The sequence below is a fragment of the Haemorhous mexicanus genome, chromosome 1 (assembly GCF_027477595.1).
Source record: "Haemorhous mexicanus isolate bHaeMex1 chromosome 1, bHaeMex1.pri, whole genome shotgun sequence".
Classification (NCBI taxonomy): domain Eukaryota; kingdom Metazoa; phylum Chordata; class Aves; order Passeriformes; family Fringillidae; genus Haemorhous; species Haemorhous mexicanus.
The window spans coordinates 121,355,063-121,369,793 of NC_082341.1; the positions used below are offsets into that span (position 1 = coordinate 121,355,063).

The 14,731-nt window shown below is 42.4% G+C and overlaps 1 protein-coding gene and 1 long non-coding RNA gene across 2 annotated transcripts in view; one reads left to right on the plus strand and one right to left on the minus strand.

The window, feature by feature from the left end:
- The window catches only part of LOC132331773 (uncharacterized), a 62,484-nt gene extending 59,469 nt beyond the window's left edge, over window positions 1–3,015 (minus strand). The window contains exons 1-2 of the long non-coding RNA XR_009487687.1: window positions 2,898–3,015; window positions 773–841 (exon numbers count right to left, since the gene is read on the minus strand). This is a non-coding gene — a long non-coding RNA (uncharacterized LOC132331773). The remainder of the gene's footprint in view (window positions 1–772; window positions 842–2,897) is intronic.
- Window positions 3,016–5,556: 2,541 nt separating this feature from the next.
- RAB2A (RAB2A, member RAS oncogene family) overlaps window positions 5,557–14,731 on the plus strand; it is a 42,835-nt gene continuing 33,660 nt past the window's right edge. Inside the window, exon 1 of the mRNA XM_059861040.1 lies at window positions 5,557–5,892. Coding sequence (XP_059717023.1) covers window positions 5,847–5,892 — 46 coding nt within the window. The 5' untranslated portion in view covers window positions 5,557–5,846. The remainder of the gene's footprint in view (window positions 5,893–14,731) is intronic.

A 14,731-nucleotide genomic window follows, 5' to 3' on the forward strand; every position in this document is an offset into this window, starting at 1 on the left:
AATAAATAAACAGGGATAAAGCAGAGGTCATGAAAATATTTCCAGGGGAGCAAGAACCTAAAATATGAATACAGTTGGAAAATCTAGAACTATACTTTACTTTTTGTTGCACTGCCTTTAATCTCAAGATTATATTTTGAAAACAAAAAAATGCTATTAGGACTGAATTTTTCCTAAAAATTACTTATCAATTTAATTGAACTGTAATAAAGCATTCTATAATTACAGTGACTGGATAAATGCGGCATTTTATTTTCAATGTTTAGTCAAGAACATTTAATTTAAGCTGTTAGTTAAATACTACACTATTGTAAAGGAATGTTTGTTTTTTTAAAAAAAAACCCTAATTTCCAAGCCTCTTTTTCCACCAGATCAAAAGTACCAATGTAAACTGTGCACACATATCCAGCTGTTAGCTGAAATCTCAGCCAAAGCTGCCTGATGTTGGACCTGCAAAACCCAAGCCACACATCACTCATAGACATGGATTTCTATCTACTCAACTCAGAAGTTGTCTCCAGTTCACCTTTACAGGCTTAACATGTATTTAAAAATTATCTTTACAAAGGCAGATCTTCATTGAGATTTAGTTATATTTGTTTTCTTGCAGGATCTGCTCTCTATATGTATTTCCATATGAAGTGGGGTCCCATTCTCAACCTTTATAATAAATAAAATATTGCCTTGTTTGTATATTGTCTTGTTTCTCTAAGTATAATACAAATCTAATGCTAAAATTCACAAATAAGAAAAAATTATAGCATATACTTACTGTTCAGAAGAAGTATGTGCAGACAAATTAAATGACAGGCACCAGAAAATAACATTTCCTACTCGGCATCTGTAAAGAAAATTTAACCATACAACTCAATGATTTAAAAATTTTAAGCTAGACTGAAGTGTGGGTGGAGATATACTTCTAACAGTTAAATGATACTACTGTACAAAATATAATTAAAGTGGTTGTATTCAAATGTTATGACAGAGTTCTGCTTCTGTGTTTTAATTTCCATTGAAAAATCCACCCTAATGCTTTGGTCTGCGAGAGCTTTGGATGACTCCAAGCCTCTTCCCTAAATAGTATTTTTAGTGGAAAGGGTCCTGCAAAGCCTAAGGCTTTTCTATAAACCCCAAGTGAGTTTGCTAAGTGGAAAATTCAGGAAAAAACTGAGTGACTCAGAATAAACAGCAAGTTATAGTTTTCCAAAGTGTATCCAGAAACTTTCCCAAATTTGCAAGAATATAATCCTGACACAGTCATCACAGTGAAATATTTCATCATGTGATGTAAAATCATTAACAGATGAGCAGTCATGATAACATTAACAAAAAAAAAAAAAAAAAAAGTAAAGAAAAGAAAAACAATCCTCTGCAATTCTTCAATTCAGAATTACCAATGTTTCTTTTATATCAACTGGCTAATATTTTTTTTAATAAGTGAGTCTGACTACATGGTAGCCTTCTATCAAAGTAATAATGCTTAACAAAAGAATACATTAATTTCTCTGGAAAAGGTAAATTTAGCAGGTGAGAAGTAAAAAATAAAATGATTACAGTAGCTATTTGCATGCCTCTTACTAGTACTTAACATGATATATGGTACACATAACTTGGAGGAAAATCAATTTTGCATTAATCTCTAGTTGGAGGCATCTCAGATTTGTAGAACAACTGATAACATTCAATAAGGAACAGTCTCTTCTCCAGCAGCAAATTAGCTTGTATTTACCACGGGATAGCATAAGCAACAAATTCTTGCATATTTTCCTGGCAAGCCTCTACCGAACACTGATTCAAAAACTATCCCTAATACTGATCATCAGTGGTCATCAGTGATCCTAACCATCACAAATGACTGAAGCACTCCATAGAGCAGTTTGGCTGCCTGGCTAACCAGCAGAGGCCTGGTTATCTGTCCACAGTGCAGCTGTTGGCCCAAGCTGAGCAGCCACTGAAGTCAGTGGGGCACTGCCCTGCCATGTGAGTCACCTGTAAGCTGGTTACTGCCTGGCTCACCAGGCTGCCAAAGCACAAACAGGTAGGGCTGCCTTCCCTCTGAACTGAACCCACCTGTCTGCTGTCAGCCAGCTCAGCTGTGATGTTGAAGGCACCTTCCATCTCACTGGGCATGCTGCACTGTCTGTACTTTTCCCCCATCAGCAAATCTAAATTCTACAACACAGAATTCCCTTTTCTTACCAGATCTCATTCAATCACATCAGGCCAATGTGGCTTGTCTAGAAGTCTAGCAGATTGCATGATTTGGGAACTATGAGACCAAATCCCATCAGTGAGGTAAACAGAATCATGTACTCATACAGTGATAAAATAGTGTGGTCTGGAAAGAACCTTTAAAGACAATTGAGCCCAAACCTCCTTCCAATAAACAGGGACATCTTCAACTTAATTGGGTTGCTCAGAGCCCTCTCCAGCCAGGGATGGGACTTCTACCACCTCTCTGGGTGATCTTTTCCAGTGCTTCACCAATCTCACACTAAAAAAAAAATTCTTACACACACCTAGCCTGAATCTCCTTCTCTTAGTTTAAAACCATTACCCCTTATCCTATTGCTACAGTCCTATTAAAAAGTCTGTCAACATCAAACACACATGAAACAACACCCTGGGATGTTGAGGACAGAGTGTCAAGACTTGACCAACCCTCAGGGTAATACCCTTCCTGGTTCAATCATGTAGGAATACCCAGTAGTACTAATGGAGACTTGGAGCATGTCATGAACAGAACTCTGAAGGAAAACAGAAACAAAAACAGAACTCTGAAGGAAAGGTGAAGGACACGAGAGCCCACACAGTTCTACCTCATCCTGCCAGTCACAGGGGAGGCAGCTACAGGAGAGAGCTCCTCCTGAGAGTTGATACCTGTCTGCATGACTGACCTCATAGAGTGAGCTTTAGCCTTTACAACCACAGGACCCTTTGTGAGCAGTGAGGATGCAAGGACAGAGGTGGGATCCAACTGATGAGGTTATTCAGTTTGTTGGTGTAGCTGTGGGACTCAGGATGATTTTGCCTGAAAGCTAATATGAAAAAATGAAAGCTTAGCCACTTCAATTCAGCAGACGACTCTGACAGTGCTAGAACAACGTAGGATCCACAAGCAGATTAGGAGGAGCAGAGCTGCCCCATCCCCAGCAGAGCAACCTTTACTTATACTGGATGAGATCTTATCTGCTTATGGCCTGATCTCCTACAGCTTTGTCTCCAGTGGTTGAGGTCACACAAACCCATGCCAACAGCATGGATTCAGAATGCCAGCTGAAGGGCTTAGCTGCTGAGGGAGCACTTGAGAAGACTTGTTTTAGTGTGAATTCTTGATTTGGTTTGACAGCTGACCCCAACTGCAGCCTTTCCTTCAGCTGAGGTACCCTGCTCCATCCAGATGCCAGATTTCATGATCATTATTAGGGCAGGATACAGAGACATGCAGGGATATGTGAAAACAGAAGCCTAATTTTCATAGGAAGCAGGGCAAAAACCTGCTTCTCTGAGAAAACTCATTCTGGCTAGGAATTGTTTATAAACAAAAATGTATATCAAAACTACTTGCAAAAAAATAATAAAGAAATGTCTCTTTTCAGTGTGGAGAGGGATTTAAACTAGGAGAAAATTTCACATGCCACTTCTCAATGTCCTGTCCTGTCCACGCAAGATCTCTTCAATACTGTCATGAACAGCCTGGGTAACAAAATGGCAGAGATAATATGAAAAGAGAAAAAAATAAAATATTTTTGCTAAACTGAGTGATCAAAATTATTGAAATTTAGCACAGGAAAAAACAGTGCTAATAGGGAAATACCAAATGTATGGATACATTTGAATAGTAACTGTCTAGAATAGAGATCTAATATCAAAAATTAAATTCAGATGTTGTTGATTAAAAAGAACACAAACACATTCAGAGAGGGGTAAGACTGGAGATACTTGTTTGCCAGTTTTGAGGTGATGAGGCTGGTTAGAGACACATGAGAACTGCTGTTTTGGGCTCTACACTTAATAAATAGTGTTGAGAAATTAGGTGAAGTACAGAGGAGAAAAAAAAATAGGAGGCAAACTTCTGACAATGGCAAACATCTGAGAAATTTTCACGTGGAAAAGGTAGATATATATATAGAATATAGAATATATAAAGTAGCTCCTTCCACTTTCTAGTGTTGTTTGGGGCGGGGGGGGGGTCACACATCCACAGTAGAAAAGATTTTTGATTTTTTTAAAAAAGCTTCATTTTAGGTTTCAGGTCATGAAATATGACAACAGGATTTGGCACAATAAGCTTTATTGAAAGTTTTTACAACTAAGTTGGATCCATACCTGTTAGAAGCCATGTAGGTCAATGCTGCCCAACTGTTGACCACAAATATAAACCTCTATAAAGTTAAAAGACACTCCCATCCTACCAGACAGACAGAAGGGGAGTAAAATGTCAGTTTATTTGAAGAATGTGCCAATGGCTCTTGAGCAGTACCCCCAGCCCACAAACAGCTGAGCTGAAGGGAATCCCAAAGCATCACCAGCATGACCTGACTGGAATGTCCTGCCACATTTACCCTTGCTAGGCATCTGGTGTAGCCTCAGTATGGATGTGATACATGAGCCAGGCTGCCTTTGACTGCTCCATGTCCAAAGGTCAGGGTACACCGGATGATTCATGAAGCAGCTGAGGCTATGGAAGACCTTGAAGCTTCTTCCAGCTCACCAATCCCATGTGAACTCTATGAAATTAAAGTCCTAAACACCAGCTGTGAATTTAGGTTACTCCCCTGGCTCGTTGCTTTCAGTTCAGTGAGGAAAGACCGAAACAGAAAGGAAAAAATCCCTTTCAGGCCAGAACTCATGTGATGATGATAAACTTCTACCAAACAGCTCATTGCTGGCTGTTTTCGGAGGGCTTATGCTTTGGCCTCTCAGTTTAGGAAGGACATTGAGGCACTGGAGCTGGTCCAAGGAAGGGCTACGAGTCTGGACTACCAATCCCGTGAGGAGCGGCTGAGGGAGCTGGGGTTTAGCCTGGACGAAAAGAGGCTCAGGGCTGACATGACTCTTTACAACTCCCTGAAAGGAGGTTACAACCAGCTGAAGGTCGGCTTCCTCTCCCAGGCGACCAGCGACAGTATGACAGCACATAGTGTCAAACTGTGCCAGGGGAGATTTACACTGGAGATTAGGAAGAACTCTTCCACGGAAAGGGCGCTTAGACATTGGGATGGGCTTCCAAGGGAGGTGGAGGAGTCATCGTCCCTGGTAAGAAAAGACTGAGCACTCAGCGGCCCGGTCTAGTTGACATGGTGGTGTTTGGTCACGGGTAGGCGTCGATAAACCCCAGATATGTTTCCCAGCCAGAAGGACTCGAGACTCAGGGACAGCAGCTCCCGAGGCACCCGCCCCGGAGTCACCACCGCCCTCAGCCCCGCGGGGCGGGGGCAGACGCTCCACCCCGCGCCCGGCGGGAGGCGGCCTCGCGGCTCAGCATTTCCGGGTCGGAGGCGGGGCGGCGCGAGGGGGCGGGCGCTGACGTCGCCAGAGGGTCCGGGGGCCGCTCGGCGCCTGTTTATTGTTCTCGCCGCCGCCGCCGCGTTCTGGCTTTCCCGGCGCCTGCGGGGCCGTGGTGGGAGGGAGCGAGGGAGGGCGGACAGCAGGACCGGGCGAGCAGAGCCCCTCCGCCAGCGGCGGCGCGGGGGCGGAGGTAGGAGGGAGCGAACGGGCGGAGGCGCCGCCCGGGGGCCGTTAACCCGTTTCCGCCTCTCCGCAGCGCGAGCCCGGGCGGCGAGCGCGCGCGTCACGCCGGAGCGAAAGCGGGACAGCCCGGGAGCGGCAGCCCGGGAGCGGCCATGGCCTACGCGTACCTCTTCAAGTACATCATCATCGGAGACACAGGTGGGTGAGCCCGACGCGGGCCGGGCCAGAGCGGGGCGGGAGAGGGAGAGGAAGGCCCGGCTCCCCGCGCCCATTTCCGCAGTGTTGGCAGTGCCGCCGACGTGGTGGCTCCGCGCGAGGAAGAGGCGGTGTCTCCCCCCCGCCTCTGCGCCGGGCCCCGCCCGCGGCCTCTGCCTTGTCTCCCGACGGCCTTGGGCCGCTGGTAGCCGCCTCCGGGCCTGGCTGTCGGGCCGCCGGGCAGCTCGGGCTGTGTCACGGCCTTGGCTGCGGCGGCAGAGCGGGCCAGCCGAGAGGGAGAAGGCACTGTCACAGCGAAATCTAGACCTGGGTAGTGCCCGTGGCTTGCAGCCTTGTGGTAGCGAGGCCACACTCCTCTCCGCAGTTTTGTGATGAGTTTCCGTCTCATTGCTGCGAGTTACCTTCAGCTCAGGCTGCAAGGATGCTCTTTCCCGTCTCGGCTGGAGCTGCTGTAGCATACTATGGGACGACACGCTGTCAAAGGAGACTTAAAAGCTCTGGCTCTTCCAGTCTAATTTAAGGGACCTCTTTTTTATTTGTATGTATGTACACACACCACTGCTTTTTCAGATATTTCTTGTCACTTTTTAAAAACATATTGAATCATAGAATGTCAAGGGGTTGGACTGGGGCTTAAAGATGATCTTGTCACAACCCCCCCGGTGTGGGTAGGGGCCACATCCACTAGACCACATTGCTCAAGGCCCCATCCAATCTAGGCTTGAACATTTCTCAAAATCTTACTCCATTCTGTTTGTAACTGGCTGCTGCGTGACAAATAATAATGCTTACAAATGCTGTTGGCAGAGCCATATGCTGATAGGAATTGCTGCTTGAAGCCCCTTTGCCAATATGTTTTATGCTTCTTCGGCCTAGTGTGGATGAGAGTAGCATACTTTGTTGAAACTACTGTCAGGACAGGGTAGCTAACTTAGTTAACCATTGTGCCTGTGTATTATGTGTTTTCCTTGTTGTTTTCCTCATACTTGTCTAAATGCCTTCTTACTAAGTTTGATGACACACCTGTTTTTTTAGGTGCTATTCTGAGGGTGCCTTCATAATTGTACTTCATACCTATGAACCAAATTATCTGTTGGTGGAGTATAATTATGCATTGTAGTTGCATTACACATGAGGTTATTAAATACACTGGGTGCAACTACTATGTGACTTTTATCTGCTTTTTAAATGTTACATTTAAACTCTGAAAGCATTTTTTAGGCTTCTGCAGTAGTAGCTGTAGTAGAGGTGAATAGTTAGAATTATATCACAGCTATAATGACCATGTTGGAAGCCTTAGGTTGTGGATGATAACTGAAAATTCTGATTTTTGTGGAGTGTTTACTTGAGTGACATCAAGCCAGGACAGGAGGACAGGATATTACCTGAGCAAATTCAGGAGAAGTAAGAAGAGGTTTGTCAGGTTGGAGTGATGCAAGATGGTAGTGCACAGTTCAGAACAGGTGGCCAATTCTGGTGTATCTCTAAAAACTAGTCACTAAAGTGGTAGACAGCAGCTTACAGTTGCTTTGGTATATTGCTTGTGTACTGATTAAATTTTTGCAAAGAAATATCCTCGGTGTAATGGTCTGTACTCTACTCTTGAATTTGAGTTGCTTGAAATGTGAAATACAGAATGGATGTGTCATTTCTGAAGTTGTTGCAGCTGCTTAAGAGCCAAATATCAAAAGAGTAAGAGAAAGGAAACGCAGAGAGGAAAATGGCTCACAGATTTGCTGTTGGCTTTTTGGTTTTGGTTTTTTTTTTTTTAAATTCTCGTGGCTTGTATTCTTGAGTTGCTACAGGTAGCTAATTAAAACTACTGGAATGATTATTTTTGAAGTGAATTGAATATGTCAATAGTGGTAAGTTGGTTGTGCTTTTATTTAGATCTCCTGTGAGCCTTTTAAGTATTCTAATAGAGCTAGTACTGAAGAGCCAATTTATGTCGTGCACAGTTGCCAAGATGATGATGGTGATAGTCTAGGTATTACTGCTCTTCCTCAGATGAAGGAAATTGAACTCAAAGTTCTGACAATGGAAATTAAGAGTGGATGGTGACTGTCCTCTTCAGTTCCCGTGGTGCTTTCTCACAGCATTCGAGCCAGTGAAGATATACCACTGGCTTTGCAGGCCATGTAGATTTCATAGCAATCAAGAAATTTGTTTCTGCTATTTGATTTAGAGTCTTTGGAAATGCCTCAGCTGCCTGGTGACTCAGCAGATAGTTGTAAATAACCTGTAGGAGAAAACTAAGAGACTCAGCTGAGGACTGATGTTAACATTTAGCTCCTCTTTCTGCACTGAAAAACAAAGTAGGTTGTGCAATCCATAAGCAAACCAATGAAACCCTCCTGGAGTTATACAAGACACCTGTATGTGCCTTCTCTGAATTGTGGTTCCACATGCTTTCATTTGCTTAAACACAGGAATTCAGGATGAGCTCAGTCTCTTAAAATGACAGCCACAGAGACTGACTGTGCAAGATTGCCTTGTGCTCAGCTGCTCTTCTCCCTTTGCATTCCCTGTTTCATTGGTCATTGTCATTCACTGACTTTTTTTTCTTTTTCTGGTACTTCAGACATGGTAGCTTTATGAACATGGGATTGCTTCTAATCTGGTTCTCAACTGAGTTTTTTAATATATAAAAATGGTGTTTTGTATAATTGGAACTGGTTTAGGATCTAGTTAGTTTTCTGTTATGGGAGAGACCTGAAATGGCATGGCTGTATTCCAGATACTAAAAAACATTGCCATAAATCTGTGTGGTTTTTACATTGTAGCAGTGGGACTGTAGCTGTGGAGTTTTAAGAGAAAAATGCAAGTACTGTGTAATACTGACTACTATGAGGGTTTACCAGGAAAAATCATTTGATCTGGCTATTTCCAAAGCATTATAGGTGTTTGCAAATGAATTTAGAAGCATGAGTGGTTCATGCTGCATAGGGCTGTACCTCTGAGACCTTTGCCTTTATGGTTGATGGTGTCTTTGATTTTGATTGCCAGTAGGAGTTGTTGTCTTCATCCACTCTTCCCTATACATCTGCCTTTGGCCACCAGTGAAGTTGAGATAGTTTTTGGTCTGAGCTAGGATAAATACTGTTGGCATATGAGAATTGTCTGTTTGTGCAGTTGGTGACTGAAAGTCTGTCATTTTGTTTTCCTTTTAGATTTTTTTCTATTTAATGGTAAAATCTTTACTTAAATGTTTGTTATCAGCAAAGTACCATGTGGTAATAAACTGGGAATGATAAAAAAGCAAACAACTCCAGCTCTCATCCTCACAGAAATCTTGTTTTTTTTCAGAATAATACACATTAACCAAAATTTTCTATATTAGAGTGTGTTTGCTAGATTTCAACAGAGAATGCTCCTGTACTTTAGGATACCTCAAGTACTAGTTTTGCAGTGGTCAAATTTCTTGCCACTAACATAACTTTTCAGTTGTAGCCTATCTCAGTGTCTTTTTAGGGTCAGTGTTGCTGCATTTTCCATGAGCAGGTCCACCTATTTTTCTTAAATGTGTTACTGTAGAACTCTGTGAGCTTTTTGCATAATGGATTTTCACTCGCCTTTCAATTTCAGCAGACAGTTGCTGCTCCTAGACCAAGAGTGTATCTAAGTTATTCCTATTAGGAGGTGATGATGAAAAAAAACATAGTTGCTTGGTGATATAATTCTCACTCTCTAGAGTAAAGTAAGCTGTCTAGTCAACCATTTCACTTGTCTAGGAGACTTTCAAATGTTGAAATTAAGCAATCGACTTTATTTTTCAATCCTCTTTGTGAAATACTTCTAGTGTCTTTGCACTTTGCTCTGGAGCAGCAGCTGTTATGAGCTAGTAATGTGTATGATTAGAGTCTTTTGCCCTTATTTTCTCTAAGTATGTAGTGGTACTTCTTTGCTAAACTGGTTTTCATCTCACCAGAGCTGGTGTTAATATCCTTTGATAACACGAGAACTTGTTTGTGCTGATAAACCAGAGTACTGGTCTGTACTACTTACATCTTGCTTTGAGACCCTTTCCATTATGCTTTAATCCCAAAAGAACAGATATTAGGTGTTGTATAAGAACATCCTCTTAGCCTCTTACAAGTTAGCTAGAATTAACAAACTATATGTCCATACAAATGGTTTCATGAGGCTGCTAGTGTGCACACTTATACTAATTCTTAACACTTTCTTTAAAAGAAACCCCAGACACCTTGCCACTCAAAAAAATCTTAACCCAACCCCACCTCCAATTTCTTCTAAAACCATGTTATTATGAATGGCTGGCAGTTTCTAAGTGGTTTGTGACCATGCAGAACATGAAGTTTTTTTATAGACACAAATGTAGCTTAATTTTGTTTGGAAATAATTTTTACTTACTTTTAAAACACAGAGTTAGCAGTGGAGCAGTGCCATACAGACTGAAATATGGTAAAGCTGAACAGCTCCTTTAACTATGTATGCTTGTGCTAATTGTTATGTAGAAGGGAAAAATTTCCATCATTGGCTTAAAATATGCTATTGAAAATGTTTACATGTTGAAGCTAAATCAGCTTTAAAAGAGCCATATTTATTACTTTTCCTGAAATTACATAGGCAGCATGAAGGATTTTGGAGATTGTTTTTCTTCTGTTTTTGTCCAAGCTTACATTTGTATGTGAACTCCCTTTGCTCTGTACGTGGCAGTTCGAAATGTTTTAGTTTGTCCTTCAAATAAAGCTTTCCCACTTGATGGTAGAGTTCTGACTAAGACATAACTGACTGAGAAGAGGTTAAGAAAAATCTTTGCTTTAGGTTCATGTCTTGTTATGCCTAGGCCCGTGAAAAGGTAATACTGCACTTTCCAGAGTTTGATAAAGCTGCTGTGGTTGGTTGGAAAGGGAGGAGAGAGGGAATGAATTGCAGCCTGTGATAAGAAAGGGGCTTATGAAACATCTGGAAGCTCTGCAGACTACTGAAAAGAACTAAAAGTATCTCATAAAGCAGGTTAAAGGTATATATCTTGTGACATTTGTAATGTGTAATTACCTGGTTAAAATCAAAGTTAGTTTTAAAATCTGGGTCCTTATATGTATCATCTAGATAATAACCTATTTTTATGTATAATATGTATATATATAATAATCATACAATCTTGTCCATTATTTGAAACTGTTACCCTAATTTTAAGATTTATTTTTGTCTGTTTTTCTAAAGGAAGGTAAGAAAGCAAGAAGCTTGTTTCAGCTCAGTTGTTATTGTGGCACTGGTTTCATGGATATCCAAGCTGACATAGTTGGTTACATGTGAAAGAAGGAGTTCTTCTCCCCTTACCTTGCAGTGATTTTGATAGTCTGCCATGATCTGGATCCACCCACTAATGCAGTAGAAAAGTACCTTCTTTCTAGGTTATCTTTTCACTTAGTGGCTGAACCAGGTGATTTGGTCTTGTGCTTTCCACAGTCTGGAGTACTTTCAAGGAAGGAAACTGGATCTAGAAATGTTAGTGAGAGCAAGATATCAAAGGGGAGTAGGTCTTCATCTCTGTGTGTGGTGGACTGATTGATCACCATCAAGTACGAGAAAAACAGTTCTGTGAGACTTTTGAATTAATCCAGAGTTTATCTGCTGCCAAAACGAGTAGACCTTGTTACCACTTCTTGTCTCAACTATGAGCTCTGCTGCTTCTTAGCTCTCAGCCTCACTTCTTGTGTGATCCTTCAAAGAGCCAGCTCAGCTCACGAAGATGATTTGAAAAACAAAACTAAACAAATAGTAGGTATGCTTAAAAGAGTGCAAGAGCCCTTTTGGGTAAGGAGGTGGAGGTGTGTGGGAAGGAGTGAGTCTACTCACCAGAGACAGCAGGCAGATTAACATAGGAGATTTTTCTTTAGCATTCAGTTTTTATTCCACAGTTGAGAGGACTACTACTGCAGTTCTTTTCCTCTGTCACCTCTCTGGGGCTATACTGGTGCCTAGGTGAGCAAGTAAGGAAAGTCTTAACCTCCCCCTACCCTCTTTATTGATGCATTTTTAGTTTTGAACCAGGTCAGCTTTTCAAGGCAAACATCACTGTAAGGAACACTGATGAGTTTTGTCTAGAGGAAAGAAAAGCCTGAAGTTTTCCTCATATTCAGTAGTACACACCTGACTCTGCAGCCAGTAATTGAACTTTCTTTGCCCTATTCACAGGGAAACGAGAAGGGGAGAAGGAAGCAAGTCAGCTCTCTTAGCCCAAGACTTGCTCAGCTGTACCATCACCTGTGCTGTGGTTCCAGAGCTACTTTTTTTTTTTTTTTAAAGTGCTATAAGTGCAGCCTGTTACTGAAAAGAATAACCATTCTCTTTGCTGTGTCTTCTGTAGTCCTAGTCTCATGCATGTACTGGTGTTTTGGATGAGTGTATACTGTGCTGGATCCATTTCTTGTTGCATATGAGTGAGATGGGTAGCTCTACTGCTGAGCCCTGAAATAAACACAAGTATCTAAGGAAGGGCTGTGTTGAAGCTGGGCCAAAGTGGACAAAAGCAAAGTTCTGGCAATGCCTTGTGTAAGGAAACTGACTGCAGAGTTACACCCAGATTAAGAGGAAGCTGTTAAGGGAGGTAGAGGAATTTAGAGAATCAACTCAGTCTGCTGTTTCAGAATTTAGAGCTGGAGGGTAAAATTACTGTAGCACAAGTTCTACTCCTATCATTGTTTGAGTGCTAAGAAGCAATGAAGGGATCCTAAAACAGGCACTTGCAAAGAAGCAAGCCTTCCCTCTGAGCACATAGTCCATTGTTTTCATTTGTTCCTAAGCAAGAGCTTTTGTTTACTGTCGTTGTTGAAATGTATCCAAGCTCTCTCATATGAAAACACTAGATTTTTTTTTTCCTGGGGTGGTTTATCTGAAGCTATATTGAAATAATTGTGGCAGTAAAATGGAGAATGGATTAATAAATAACTGAATCTATCCCTTTTGCATTCTGCAATTGACTGTCATCAAGACGTTCTCAGCTACCTCTCACAATGTCTGCCTCATTTCAGGTGTAATATTTACAGTGATATCTAAGTGAACAAGATTCCTGGTAAGCTGCCACTCTGTTCTTAGAGTTAACTGGTGTAGTTATTTTAAACCACCTGCATGCCATAGAATTAGCTGCCTGCAGCTGTTAACTGATCTTTGCAGCATCTGTTTATGTCACAAAGTGGTAAACTACTTAGGCATTCATATAGAGCTCCTGTTTCTCATACATGTTCCTGTCTATGATAGGGGAGTTAGCTCAAGCCCTGGAAGTGATTTGGTCTACAAACTATTTTCATAAGAACTTTTGTGATACAAACGTGCAATATCTGAAAACTGTAAAATTAAAATGAAACCTCTGTTTCAGTCAACAGCAGTATGAAATGTAGGGACTTTGAGGTGGGGCTTTTTGTTGGAAGGTTCTGAACCAGCAGGAATGGCATTAAAGAGAAACTAGTTATTTCTTTTGTTTCTCTGTGTGAGCCCATCAGTCTGCAGTCTGCTCCTATAAGGCCTGCTATGGAGGAGTGTCTAGAAGTGCAGTCATCTTGTGCCTGCATCAAAGGGGCTGTGCTTATTTGTCATCTTCACTGCTGAAGCTGGTATTTGTATGCTCAATTCAACCAACTTGGTCACCAGCCTTAGAAGGAGAAGAAATACCAGATTGCCACTTGAGAACTAGCACTGGAATACCTAATAAGACGTTATTTTGTTGATTAGATTTTGAAATACTGTTCCAACATTTGTGAGATCTGTGCAGGAATATTGGATTGGTTTAAGGTTTTGGTTTATCCATTGAAACTGAAATCACTTTGCAAGGTTAATGGCAAAAGCTATTTCTGGTGTGACTTGCAGGTTTTTTGTGAGGTGGTGATTATGTTCTCCAATGGGATACTTTTATTTAATTGGTGATATAAAAGTTACCTTTGTATATAAACACTGTTCACAGAATCACCTAGGTTGGAAAAGACCTTTGAAATCATTAAGTCCAGCCTATGACCTAACCTTACACCTCCTCATCAACTAAACCATGGCACTGAGTCCTGCATCCAGTCTTTTTTTCAGCACATCCAGGGAAAGTGACTCCACCACCTCCCTGGGCAGACAATTCCATTGCCCAATCACTCAGTGAAGAATTTTTTTCAGATGTCTAACCTAAATTTCCCCTGATGTAGCTTAAGACTGTCCTCTCATTCTGTCACTGGTTGCCTGGAGAAAGAGACCAACCCCCGCCTGTCTACAACCACCTTTCAGGGAGTTGTAGAGAGTGGTAAGGTCTCTCCTAAGCCTCCTTTTCTCCAGGCTGAACCCCCCCAGCTCCCTCAGTCGTTCCTCACAGGGCATGTGTTCCCAGCCCCTCACCAGCCTCATTGCCCTCCTCTGGACGTGCTCAAGCCTCTCAATGTCCTTCCCAAACTGAGGGGCCAGAACTGGACACAGCACTCAAGGTGCAGCCTCACCAGTGCTGAGTACAGGGGAGGAATGACCTCCCTGCTCCTGCTGGTCACACTGTTCCTGATGCAGGCCAGGATGCCCTTGGCCTTCTTGGCCACCAGGGCACACTGCTGGCTCCTGTTCAGTTGGCTCTTGACCAGTACCCCCAGGTCCCTTTCTGCCTGGGCACTGTCCAGCCACACTGTCCCCAGCCTGTAATATTGCAGGGGGTTATTGTGGCCAAAACGCAGGACTCGGCACTTGGACTTGTTAAACTTCATCTTATTGGACTCAGCCCATGTATCCAACCATCCAGGTCCCTTTGAGCCCTCCTACCCTCCAGCAGATTGGCAAATGCTCCCAGCTTAGTGTCATCTGCAGATTTACTGATGGTGGATTCATCCCCTCATCC